The sequence below is a fragment of the Plectropomus leopardus genome, chromosome 21 (assembly GCF_008729295.1).
Source record: "Plectropomus leopardus isolate mb chromosome 21, YSFRI_Pleo_2.0, whole genome shotgun sequence".
Taxonomy (NCBI): Eukaryota; Metazoa; Chordata; class Actinopteri; order Perciformes; family Serranidae; genus Plectropomus; species Plectropomus leopardus.
Window position 1 is genome coordinate 17,242,654 of NC_056483.1, and position 12,749 is coordinate 17,255,402.

The following is a 12,749-nucleotide window of genomic DNA, read 5'->3' on the forward strand; positions in this document are numbered from 1 at the left end:
AAAATACAGAAAAGCTTTACAATAACTATATTTATAACTATAGTAATTCTTAAAGTATAGTATAATATATAGTATATTTACCATAACGGTACAGATAAAATTAACAAAATATATGAAATAAAGAAATACAATTTGGGCAGTTTTTTATTTTTGTTTTTTTGTTTGTTTCTTTTGCATAATTTAAAGGTGATTTAATTGCAACTTTTTTGTGGCAATTTCTGGGCCAAAACTTGTTAAGTTGCTCATTGCCTTCTTCCCATGTTTGACTATGTGTTTGAAAGAAATCAAACCAGTATCTCCAAAATTACACCACTCATCGTAACCAGAAACTGTAAAAATCATGATTTTTCCCCCGAGTCACTCAGAGGCTAGAGAAAAAAATTTGCATCTCCAGGTAAGGTGTGTGATTTAACAAAAATAAAGTCACATCCCAGCTGCTCCCTACTCTGACAAATAAAGAACAGTCCCTTACAGCTTGATTACATCTTATCTAGTATGGAAAAAGAGGTGTAATGACTTGTGTAAAATTACATTCTAATTTAATACAAAATATTTCGTGGTAGTCAGGCTCTTTAAACTACATAACTCTCCACCTATGTTCAGGGCCAAGAAGTACAAAATGACACAATAAGTGAAAACAAAGGTTACCCTTATATTTGTTTTATTTTTGGTCTTTCTTTAGAATACAAAACAAGAACCAAAATCACAAAAATAACATTTACAAAACAGATTATTTAACTGAGGTGACTGAGGCAACATAGAAAAGCATGTCTGAAACAGTGATACTGGTGGGTTAGCCTGGAACCTCGAGGTAAAACAGCGAGCAATGTAAAAGGTCAGATATCTTTACTGCTTTTGAATTAGTGCCTTTCTTCAGTAGTGCTATTCACAAATGGAGATTAACAATATCATGTTTTCCTAACATGCCCACAGTTAGCAGTGACTTAATGATGTAGTGCTTTAGACCTACCTAAGAACAAGTTGATTATTGTGAGATGTAGGTCAAATATTCTAGGCGTGTCGCACTATATGGCACCATTTTTAATGGTTTCTATTTCAATCCTCTCTCATACACACACGTACACTCACACACAACACTGTTCCTACTCAGCCACTCTTAACTCTTAAATGGGTGCAAATGGTTTCAAACAACTTCCTCCGAGAATGCTTCTGGAATAACTGAATATTTTTATCATCTGATAACCCCCCCCCCTCCAAAAAAAAGCAGGAAACAAAGGCTGCTTCAAACTTTTGGGAACGTTTTCCCCTAAAAGTTTTGACAGAGCAGGAAAAATAAAACAAAGAATGATTAAGAATTGGAATGGCCATCAGTCGGAGGCACAAACTCAAAGTCCCATCTCTCCTAAAATACAAAAATGGTAAGACGAAATGCATACACTGCATCACTGAGAGAAATAATAAAAACCTAGCTCCATTTACCAAAACACAAAGCAGTGAAAATAGTACAGTTTGGTCTGCACTTTTTTTGTGCAGGTATGTTTTTGCATGAATAAACTTTTCTTGTCTTTTCTTCTTTCACATGTAAGACATGGTCACTGGTGATTCAGCATTGCAGATTATTACTTTTTCTTTTTTTTTTTTTAGTTCCTTTGGATGTGTGCCTTTTGTTGATTTTGCATCTGTCACAGCAGGTAGATTGCGCTAGCATTACTTCATATATCTATATATACACATGCATTCAACATCATATGTATCCCCCAGATTAAAATGAACAACAAAAAAACAACTCCTAACTCCCTTTTCACCACTTTAAGCTATAAAAACCTGCATGACAGTCCACAAAATAAAGTTTGCATGGAGGCATTGCTGTTTTTATGTGTGATATGCAGCAGGTTGTAGAGGTGCTGGCGCTGGGGTGTGACATGGAATGCAGCCTTATTCCATTGAGAGGGGGTCATGGGGATGGGCCTATTCTTCACCCCCTCCTATCCAAATGGGCCTCTTTCTATGTAGTTGGGTTTTAGATTCACATTATGCTGGAAGAAGAGTAACTGGTTGCAGACACTGGCAGGGCAGGTCTTCACCAAGAGCAATAAACACTGGAGTAGAGTGTGAATGCATATCTACCATCCTCTGACCTGCTGAGAGAATGACATGTAGGAATATCAACTTCAAATCTGATTAAGGTGGAGGTTTAAGAGCAAAGGTTCCCAACTGGTCCAGCCACTGAGTCCAGATTTCTCCTTAGTCATTAGTTCAAGGTCTGCATGCAAGAGAAATTAGCACATTTAAATTTAATTTGACTAAATGTAAATAACACGTGGGATTAAAACACAATGAAATAAAACATATTGCAAGAATAAAGTCCAAGTGGTTAAAACCAGAGGCATTTTCTACCATTTGAAAACATTGAGGGCTTAGCCAAGACCTTTGTGAGAAAGAAAACTGTCATCTCTAAAAAAAAAACAAAAAGAGAGAAAAAAAGGCGATTCTTTTTCCTTTTTCCGTTTTTTTTTTCTTTGATAATTTTTTTTATTTTATTTTTTGGGTGATTTTGTTTTTCTCAATTTTCCTATTAAATTTTTTGGCTACTTTCAAGAAACTGCCGGCCCGCCAAAAATCACCAAAATTACACTATTTGTTACAGCCAGAAACTTTAAAAGAAAGAAATTATCATTGAATTTTTAAAATTTCTGACAGTCTATGAACACAATATGTGTGACAAACACTTCATGCATTGACCCCTGAATCATGCAGGGAGGCTCAAGGAAAAATATTTGTGGTTTTGGGGAGGAAAAAATAAAAATAAATAAATCCAGCATGTTTTTCACAAACTTGACATGGTCACGAGTCATGTGCGGTCCATTCAGAATGGACCTGCGACCCACTTTTGGACCGTGTCCCACCAGTTGGGAACCACTGTTTTAGGCTATAGCAAGAAGGGTTACATGTTTATATAAAACACATGTTAATGGCATGTAAATACCAAAACATCCTACTCACGCTTCCCTCTCTTCACCACTGTGGGGGCACGTAGCTGTAGCTGGGTGTGCCAGGAGGCCGGTATGTGGGCATCGTGACTGGGTGAGGGGCAACAGACGCTGGTGATGGAGTTGTCAACAAAGTTCCTGAGAAGCAAAGTGAACACAGAATGAGCACAAGCACACAAGTATGATACAACAGGAAGCATGTCCAATTGTTAACCACCCAAAGTCTGCTCTTACCCAGGTGCTGTATTCTACTTGATCAAAAATTGGAGGCACGTGGACGATTTTTATTAAATACTTAAATATATCAAATTTTAAATAATTTTAAAATTTGGCGTAGTTTCCCCTTTACATAAAGTAAATGTGACTTTCCAAAGTGTCAGCACTTGGGTTACTCTGAAAACTCTGTAAAGGCAAAACATTTGCGATGCTGTAGATGGCGTGTCAGCAGAGGGACATACAGTGACTGAAGTTAAGAGAAATTTGTTTTATTGTATAAATTAAGATTAATCGACCAATAATATTCATTTAGCCCACAAATATAATTATCCAATTGTTATAATCACTCTAAAACATAATACTCTACATTTAATTTTCATTATTTAATTAAAAATTCAAATACATTTGAAACTTGTTTCCTTGTGTTGGACAAAGAATTTGTGGACTGTACAGACGAGATGGTTTTTTGATTATCATTTCTTCATAAAAAAAGCTCACAACCACTCGAAAAATGTTCTCTTACCTAAGAGAAAAAAAGAAAACATTAAATCCCAGAAATTAAAGGGTCCTGACAAAATAAGAACAAATCTTGGAAATGAACAAAAATAAGAGGGGATTCTTTTGCATAGCCATTCCTGAATGAGACCCAATGATATTAAAATAAACACTTTGACAGCAAGGTATGGGGCCAGATTTACTCAGACCGTATAAGCAAATTGAGCATATTTACCTTCAAAACAAGGAGACAGAACTTTATATTTAGCATATCTACAAAATATAGATAAAACAGAATAGAAAGCAATGCTCACCAGCTGACATGGCCATGGTGGTGCCGGCTACCATCCCCATGGCGACACTGTTGTGTCGGGGAGGAGGCATGGGCGGGGCGTACATGGCTGCAGGCATCCCATTCGGCTGGACCACTGTAGTGTGATGGATAACATGAGGCGGTGCAGCATACAGTGGCTGTGTGTAATAAGTGCCTTGTTGTTGTGATGGTATTAGTGCCTGGATCACAGAAGAAGAAAACATCATGTTAAAGGTCAAAACATTAAGCAGAGCAGGAATTAAAATGGTGTAAAACTTGACGGAAGAGAAATTTAAACAGGTACAGGTTTATCAGTAAGTTATTGTGTCAAAATTGTAAATCTGAATCTTTGATTATAGCGCCATCCTCTGGCCAATCTGGATAACACTTTAACTCCAGAACCAGGAGCTTAAAACTGCCATCCTTAAACAACACAAACGTACTGACCTGTGCATAGGGGTTCTGTTGGGGGTAGGTGCTCCTGACCGGGTAAACGGCAGCAGGGTAAGGACTGGGTGAGGAGGAGTAGGGTGGGACAGTCCCGGTGTTGGGAGAGCAGGACATTTTGAAAGGAGTGCCTGGAGCATAGCCTAAGTGGGAGGATAAAACTTGACGTTAGTGCTGCTGATTATTCAATGCAGTCACTTAAAATAAGCAGAAGTTTTGCACACTGATGGTTACTAACTGCATCTTACTAAAGATATGCAGACTGAAACATTGACCCACATATGACCTGAAGAGGTGTTGGAATCCTTGCTACAGCGCTGACTTGTAAAATCTCAGTGAGCTCATACTATAGTGAAACCAACATTATGTAAAACATAATTACCACTGGGGAAGGCTGCGTTCGCTCCTGCATAGATATTGGGAGTGTATGCTGGAGCAGCTGCTGCGTAGCCAACAGGGAATCCAGCTGCCAAAAAGGGAACAAAAAAAGTCAATATTTTTCAGTTTTCTTGATTTCAGGATAATTTTTACAGTTAGGATATTTGCTTAAACCATTAAGCATCAAAACATGAAATTACCTGGGTAGCCTATGCCCTTAGTATTGGTAAAGGGGACCCCTGTTGGTGCAGGGCTGTAAACTGGATTCATAATGGACACTTATTCAAAGATTCTGCAATGAAAGAAGCACAGACTGTGAATTTCAGAGCATTTAATTAACAAAATAATTATCACACTAATACTGATTCTAATACTTCTACTACTACTAATAATAATTAACTTTATTTATATAGTACCTTTCATGAAAGAAACGTAGCACAATGTGCTTTACAATAAAAGCAGGCCAGCAAGGCAATTCAGCATAAAAAGACATTCAAAAACAATTTAAAAGAAAAAAACAGTGCTTAAAATCCTTAGATTTAAATACAAACAAACAGACCACCAAACCAATAAATATAAAAAGAGCTTCTGTCATCTGAAGAGTAAAAAGAAGAATTTCAGAAAATCACAGCTGGTCAAAGGCTACAGTGATCAGTTGCATTTTTAGCTTTCTTATAAGAATATTAAGTGAGCTGGCTTCTCTGATATCTATAAGTAATGGAAGAATCTATAGAGAAAAGACGAGCAAAATTAAAGCAAAGATCATCTGGGTAGATCTCTCGAAGTTTCATGTTCCAAAAGCATCCCATTATACAGTATAACCTGCCGTGAATAAAAAACAGAGGCTGGTTTGCTGAAATGTAGACATCCCCTGATGCTGCTGTTGGACAACAGTGTAAAATGACCTGTTCAAGTGAGGATATTGACAAATAATGCATTACTGCAACACTTAGCATAGACGAGCCTTGACATAATAGTTGCTAGAATGTTGAAAAGCAGCATTTTATATTGGGAACAGGCCCATCCACAGAAATGACTGGCCTTTACTTCTATTAACCCATGCACATGCTCTCTCTTTCCTAGTTTAGATCAGTATATTTTTCAGGTCATGTGACCAGCTGCACACTTTATTTCCCTCTAGAGCTGCAAAGAAAAACATGACACCATTTTCAGGAGAGGGGGTTTTCATTCAGATTACTACATTTTACAAAATTGTACAATGTTGAATTTTGTTGTTTTGATAAGTAATGGTGAATATTGTACTTCCAATAAAAATGTGAAAATCACTGCTCAGCTGGGCCCCAGAAAGCGTTTTGCTTTCCCCCCTAATGAGTGGCCCTGATTGGGACTATGACATTATCTGGTAAGGATAACAGTAAGGGCTGTCAATGTCTTATATTAGATGACCTTGTGGAGTCATAGTCACAACAGATTTCTTCATCTGTCTAGTGCTCTCCACATATACTCATAGCTGGCATTTTGACATTTTTTGGGAGCTGTTTTACATAAAATGTATAATTTAACATGCTGATGTACAAGACATCTGCACCACTGTAGGAAATCACCAGATTCCCCATGATATGATATTAACGCAATACTTAAGTCAAGACACAATGTTATTGTGATTTTAAACATGATGTGATATGCATATTGTAATAAAGTATTGCAATTAATTGCAATTTATTATCCTTTTCCTTATCCTGTATGGGCAAGTTATGTCCCAAAAGGAAAATTTTTTCAACATCTGTTTTAAGATAAAACTTTCAGTCTGTTCCTCTCACTTCAGAACATTTTTATTGCAGCAAATTGTATATAGTAGCATGTAAAAGCAACTGATTGTATTATTCTAGTAGATTATCAATAGTTTCTTTTTTTTGTATTTGTTCATTTTTTTATCATTTAAAAAAAAAATCAGAATGATAGTGCCAAGCAAATATATGGCAATACTATGCTGTTTCAATTGCCCCCCTCCCCTTTGCAGCACTGAACTGATTTTTTCATTGGTCCTTAATTTCTTAACTGAGTACGAGCAGTTCCATACCATAATCATGTGTTTTTTGTGCACAACCACTGTTATTTATCTGTCATTATGCAATGCATAATACAGTTGAAACACACAATATTTAACTCAAAAGCATTTCAAAACATTTCATAAAACACTATCTTGTGCAACTGTTTACTTACACATTTGTGTTGCAAGAGTTTTACAACTGTCTTAATTCCATTAGCAGAGTGAGTTTTGACTTGAGCTCCACATGATGCTCATTAGTGTGAACTAATGTCCCTGTGCTGCCCTCTAGCGGTGCTCCAAATACCATTACATCACTTTACAAGCTGCTGATTCAAGGACAATTTCAACAGTGAAGGAAAAGCACTACTTTAACAGCCTACGTCATTTGATATTGAGGTAAAGCTTAAACAAGGGCACCACTATATAGCCAAAAATAGCCCCCTATTCAGTTAATTACGTTACTACCAAAAACCCAAATCTATTTTGCAGTCTGATTTTTGAAAACCACTAGGTAAAATCTAACCTAACAAATCTTTATAATCTCATCATCAAACTGAAAATAGGCTATGTCCAAAACGGCGAACAGCAATAATTCAGCTTAAATAAAGATTTTGATTACCAAAAGAGTCGACAGGAATGAGGAGGGGGGAGCAATTCAAAATGCCAAGTTGACTATTTTTAGTTTTTTTCACAAAGTGTTGCTCGGTGGTTTGCACCTACGCTTGTTTTCAGGAGTCCTTGGTGATAAATAGGTGTTGGTTTGTTTTCAGGTGACGTTAGACGTGCTGCCTGCAAAAATAAAGATGGCAACCTTTTAAGTAGAAGAATTTCGAAAGGTGAACGCAGCGGGGCTTTGTTATAATGAGCTAGCATAGCTCACAAGCATTACTAGCTGTACAACCCGCCGAGCATGTTTGCCTCTGCAGGCTGGTTTCGATGCGCAGACTGACCTGCTAATCACCTGCCTGACCGCGTAAAACCAGCGGACTGTCCCCGGACAGCAGCCAGATGGGGGCAGCTTGTCAACAGGCCGCATAGCACAGGAGGCAGACAGCCAGACAGCTGTGCTCTGCAGCAACGCCTGTCCCAACAATACACGCACAACACTCATCACCTTATCTGAATAATAACCGACAAAAACTTACCGTTAACTGTCCCGACCGTCTGTTAGTCCCCTCCTTTGGTCTTCTGGTGTAAAATGTATTTAGGCTAGCTGGTGTTTTGCTCCCAGATGCTTTGCTGAACTCTTTTGAGCATCGGCGTCACTTCCGTGTAGTGTCACGTGGTCACGTGCGAATATATATTTTTTTCATGAGGTAACCAATTTAAATTGTGGTTATGAATTTTTTTTTCCGTTTTACACAGTAGCTTTAATTTTTTTCTAAATTCTCCTCAATATACACGCGATCTCTAAGACGATTATGAATAAAGTTTAATTATCGTAACAGGTCAGATACTTCTTGTAATTGTAATTAAACAATTGTTTTTTTAGTACAAAGCTTACTTACTTTGTGGTGGGGTTTTTTTTGCAATACGGTAACTACACTTTGACTTTGCAACAATGTAACGTCCAATATCCTCACACTGCAACATTGTTGCAATCCTTCGTGAGCTCATTATTATGGCTGCTACGGTCCTTGCAGGCTATAAAATTTATTTCATGTCGGCAAGGGCTTCGCTTTATCTAAAAACATATCAATATTGGAATTACTCGATTTAGCGCCTTATCTGATTTAAACAACAGCTTTACAAAATAATTTAATGTTTCTTTAAGAGCGGTACATTAAGAACTTTTGTTCTTCGAGGACCTTGACGCATCGTTTCCATTCAGCCATTGAACTGGGAAGAGTAGGGTCCATACTGTTGTGGTTTAAGTGCGACCTATATGTGGATTTTATAGGCAAAATGTCGCTATTTCGCTCATATTAGGAATCCTTCTACGGTGTAAGGTGAAACTATTCGGTCGACTGGTGTCGTCGGTAAGGAGCAGGGGTATAATGTCTGGAGCGGCCGGTGGAGGAGGAGGCTCCTCCTGTCAGGGTGCAGCAGCGGCAGCCAGTTGCAGCTCCGCCGGCTCGCCCTACGCTGCTGCAGCCGGGGGAGGCGCAGGGGTGGCCGGGAGGTTACCTGCTCGGGTCTTGGAGCATATTTTCTCATACTTGGAGCTTTCCGATTTGATGCGTTGTGCATTGGTTTGCTGGCATTGGAACAATATACTGGCGGATGAAAACAGCGAGGTGTGGCGCAGCCTCTGCACCCGGACTTTGAGCGATGAAGCTCTGCGCTCTGACATCCTGTGCAACCTGCACACCTACAAAGGAAAAGTAGGTTTATCAACATACCTCTGTTGTCCCGGGTGGGGAGGACCGTGATTATTGACAAACTCCTTTCAGAAATGTGTCTGTCTGTTTAAGGCTACCTTTGCTCTGCAAACACCTTGACGTTACGTGACTGATAATGTGGTAAACAGCACACTGTCTTCAGTATAAATTCATTAGCAACATTACTGTATCACAGAAGACCCCAGTGATTCATGCAACGGCTTTAATAAACAAAAACAAAGTCATGTTCAGAGCAAATGTGTTTGTTTGCTGAAAACACGATTTTAATTGGGAGAAGAAAAGAAAAGAAAACTGAAAAACTGAAAATGAATGGCACTGTTTGTAGGAAAATCTTTGTTGTGAAATTATTCTGCATTTTTTGGACCCTATGAAACTCCCTAAAGGAACTTTGGAGGTCCCTAGACCTAATTTTGAGAACCACTGATTCAGCTTTAGATCCCACGTTACACTTTAAAATGCCAAAATCCAAACCAATATCAGAAGATACTGATAAATGTATCTCAAATTACAATACTGTGAAATATGTGATAGAAGCTTCTGAGCTCCAAAGCCCTGATTGGTGCAACACATTCTAAAAAAGCCCAAATCCATGACAATCTTGCATAGTTTGTGCATCTTTCCATGAGATATGTTTCTCAGATCTTTGGAGCTCACCAACAAATTCAAGAGGCTTTTCCTTTTGCACCCAACATTTCCAAAATATGGTGTTGTGAAATGTGATATAATATAAATATAACAACATGATCTTTTATATCTAAATGATTGTTCACCATATCAATTGTCCTTGTCCAATTGTTCTCTACAGCTCAAGGCTTTTCAACACGCTCTGAGCTCCCACGACTGCTCCCGCAATGTTTATGTGAAGAAGAATGGCTTCACCTTGCACCGCAACCCTATAGCTCAGAGCACGGATGGAGCACGGGGCAAGATTGGCTTTACAGAAGGGAGGCACGCGTGGGAGATCTGGTGGGAAGGCCCTCTTGGCACTGTGGCAGTCATCGGCCTTGCCACAAAGCGGGCGTCCATGCAGTGCCAAGGCTACGTGGCCCTGCTGGGCAGTGATGACCAGAGTTGGGGCTGGAACCTGGTCGATAACAACTTGCTTCATAACGGGGAGGTGAATGGGAACTTCCCACAGTGTAACAATGCACCAAAATATCAGGTAGGTTACATGTACCATCTCCAGATTTTAGATAATCCAAAAAATATGGCGTGGAATGAATTGGCCAATCAGTGATCGCATTTCTGGACATATGTTTGCTGTTTAAAAATGTATAATCATTTGATATTTTTGTAATTTAGTAATGTGTAATTGTCTTTCCACAGATCGGGGAGAGAATACGAGTGATTCTGGACATGGATGACAAGACGTTAGCCTTCGAGAGGGGGTTTGAGTTTCTCGGAATAGCGTTTCGTGGACTGCCCAAAGCCTGCCTCTTCCCCGCTGTCTCGGCAGTGTACGGCAACACTGAAGTCACCATGGTGTACCTGGGAAAACCTCTAGACGGCTAGACGCAATATAACCTGTGCCACCATTAAAACTTACAGGCCAAGAGCAGACCTTTTTCTGTCAACAGACTGCAGACTCTGTTTGTCACACCGTCTCAAAGGTTTTGGAGTCTGAGGGGGGCATCATGTTCCCTCCAAGCATAATAACTTTTCACACACACAAAGAGAACTGTTTGCATTTCTACTACAGCCCGACATAAGGAATCAGCTTTCAGACTGGACAAACTACAGGGAAAAAGAAGATGTGCAACTATCATAAACATTTCTGTATAAACGTGGAAGTGTCCACTTTTACAGTTTAGCTGCTGGACTGTTTTATTTACTGGATAGTTGAACATTATTTAATTCAGGCTAACAGTGCTGAACATTAATTTGAGATTTTATGTCTGCTTAAACGAGGCCAAACCCATTCTAAACTGTGGCAAATACTTTATCATTTTAACAAGTGAAACAGTAGTTGTTATCAGTAGCTATCTGTCGTACTGTATGAATTAACTGAAACAGCTCATCGTGAATTAACAGTTTCACTATACTCGATGACTGGATTATAATGGTTATATGCCAAATTAATGTGACCTGATGTTATTTTGCTTTAGGCAAATATAGAGGACATGCGGACCAGCTGTCATGCATGTGCATGGATACTGGCGTGTGGACTTTAACATCCGACCTTTTAATATACCTATCCAGTAATGGTGGAGATTACCTGTATCATGTTAATGTGTGTCCTTTTTTAATGTGCTACCGTAGTATTACACACTATTTATTTCTTGGTTTTATCTATGGTACTATAGATCCTGTATGGTAGTAAGGCCTGAGAATAAAGTCTACATGGTGCCACTCTTACAATAAAGACAGTTTAACGTATACCTTATGCACAACCATCCAATTACACTTCGTTTTTTAATACATGTTATATTAAGCGGCCGCATTCATTTCTATTTTTGGAGCCTTAATGCGAGGGTGCAGGATGACTTGTACATTTAAAGACATTGCACAATGGCATGCACAGTTCGTAGTAAACACCACACACAGTGACTAAAAGCAGATCAAGTCAAGGCTATTCATTCAGCTCTACAGTGTTGAACTGCACATATTGACTACCTGTGAATCAGCACTGGACAAAAAAAAAGTGTTCAGCACTCATCTTTTACCCAGATCAATAAAAGTGTAGAAATGGAAACATTTTTAGTTATGGCTTGAAACATTAGCTATTAAGTGGCACAATAAAACCATTTTAGGGCTGATGACATTTCTGTTTTGGAGGTTAGAGAACAGGAAGTCACAAGGCTACGTATTAAGTTAATCATTACAGTCATTTCCAGTGAAGATTAATATCTAACCTACCACATAATAGTTTTGAAGTGTTATCCAAGGTTCTGCATATGACATTCAAATCACTAATTTAGCAGCAAACAACTATTTGCAAGGTAAAGATGTAGTTGAGTAAAGAGCCTATCACACAGAGAAAAGCGTCGGCAGCAAAACCATTGTTTTCCTATGGAACAGTACACCTGTCAGGAGCTCCTCTTTTGTTGCTGTGCAATGCGTTTTTTGGGCACATTAAGTTAAAATATTTTAAACTTTTTAGCTCAAGATGCGAAGTTGCACTGCTCATCAGTATCACTTCAGATATCATCAGAAAGGCACGCAGCCCTGCCCCGGGTGCTTTCAAAGCGTTTTTGGAGCGGTTGCACCTGGTGCAATATGTCTTGATGTGATCGCCCCCTTCATGGCGTCCTGAGCAGAGAAAGAAGTCATGCTATTTATGTGTGTTTTGCACTCTGGAGGTGTGCTGTTCTTTGCTGTGGTAAACAATCTGGCAGTCAGTGCAAGTTAGTGCATGTAAGCCCCTGTGTGCGACCCACTGAATACCTAATTGCTGCTGCTCTGCACAGTGCTCACACTGCCGTTACAGGCTGTTACGCTCGTATCAGAACAGTTCTGTTGTGAATGCGTAGCGCCCATCCTCTAGTTGCCCCCAGTTAACATCATTAGCTCTGTTAGTGCTGTTGCTGTTGTTAGCACTGTTCCAGCTGTTCGCACCATTAACTGCAAGCTGCTGGCTCAGCCACATTCATATTGAA

At 39.1% G+C, this 12,749-nt stretch overlaps 2 protein-coding genes across 4 annotated transcripts; one reads left to right on the plus strand and one right to left on the minus strand.

Moving 5' to 3' along the window:
- Nucleotides 1-1,526: 1,526 nt before the first annotated feature.
- fam168b (family with sequence similarity 168 member B) lies at nucleotides 1,527-8,045 on the minus strand. 3 transcript variants are annotated; one of them, XM_042510409.1, is made up of 7 exons: nucleotides 7,957-8,045; nucleotides 5,001-5,092; nucleotides 4,805-4,888; nucleotides 4,423-4,565; nucleotides 3,977-4,175; nucleotides 2,965-3,089; nucleotides 1,527-2,099 (listed from the first exon to the last, which is right to left on the minus strand). In XM_042510409.1, the coding sequence occupies exons 2-6, from the start codon at nucleotides 5,068-5,070 to the stop codon at nucleotides 2,977-2,979; spliced, it is 609 nt and encodes a 202-aa protein (XP_042366343.1). In that variant the 5' UTR covers nucleotides 5,071-5,092; nucleotides 7,957-8,045; the 3' UTR covers nucleotides 1,527-2,099; nucleotides 2,965-2,976. The 3 variants fall into 3 exon arrangements, with proteins under 3 accessions (XP_042366343.1, XP_042366342.1, XP_042366344.1); XM_042510408.1 differs by having other exon boundaries at nucleotides 1,527-2,102; XM_042510410.1 differs by having other exon boundaries at nucleotides 1,527-2,224.
- A 134-nt stretch (nucleotides 8,046-8,179) lies between these two features.
- Nucleotides 8,180-11,810, plus strand: fbxo45 (F-box protein 45). Its single transcript, XM_042510407.1, has 3 exons — nucleotides 8,180-9,135; nucleotides 9,959-10,315; nucleotides 10,480-11,810. The coding sequence occupies exons 1-3, from the start codon at nucleotides 8,809-8,811 to the stop codon at nucleotides 10,663-10,665; spliced, it is 870 nt and encodes a 289-aa protein (XP_042366341.1). The 5' UTR covers nucleotides 8,180-8,808; the 3' UTR covers nucleotides 10,666-11,810.
- Nucleotides 11,811-12,749: the final 939 nt, after the last annotated feature.

Coding starts and splice junctions, on each gene's coding strand:
- fam168b (XM_042510409.1), bottom strand. CDS start 5,070: ATGAATCCAGTTTACAGCCCTGCACCAACAGGGGTCCCCTTTACCAAT. Junction 4,566..4,804: donor GAACGCAGCCTTCCCCAGTG/GTAATTATGTTT, acceptor CCTCCCACTTAG/GCTATGCTCCAGGCACTCCT. Junction 3,090..3,976: donor CACCATGGCCATGTCAGCTG/GTGAGCATTGCT, acceptor TTTGCTTCTCAG/GAACTTTGTTGACAACTCCA.
- fbxo45 (XM_042510407.1), top strand. CDS start 8,809: ATGTCTGGAGCGGCCGGTGGAGGAGGAGGCTCCTCCTGTCAGGGTGCA. Junction 9,136..9,958: donor TGCACACCTACAAAGGAAAA/GTAGGTTTATCA, acceptor TGTTCTCTACAG/CTCAAGGCTTTTCAACACGC. Junction 10,316..10,479: donor ACAATGCACCAAAATATCAG/GTAGGTTACATG, acceptor GTCTTTCCACAG/ATCGGGGAGAGAATACGAGT.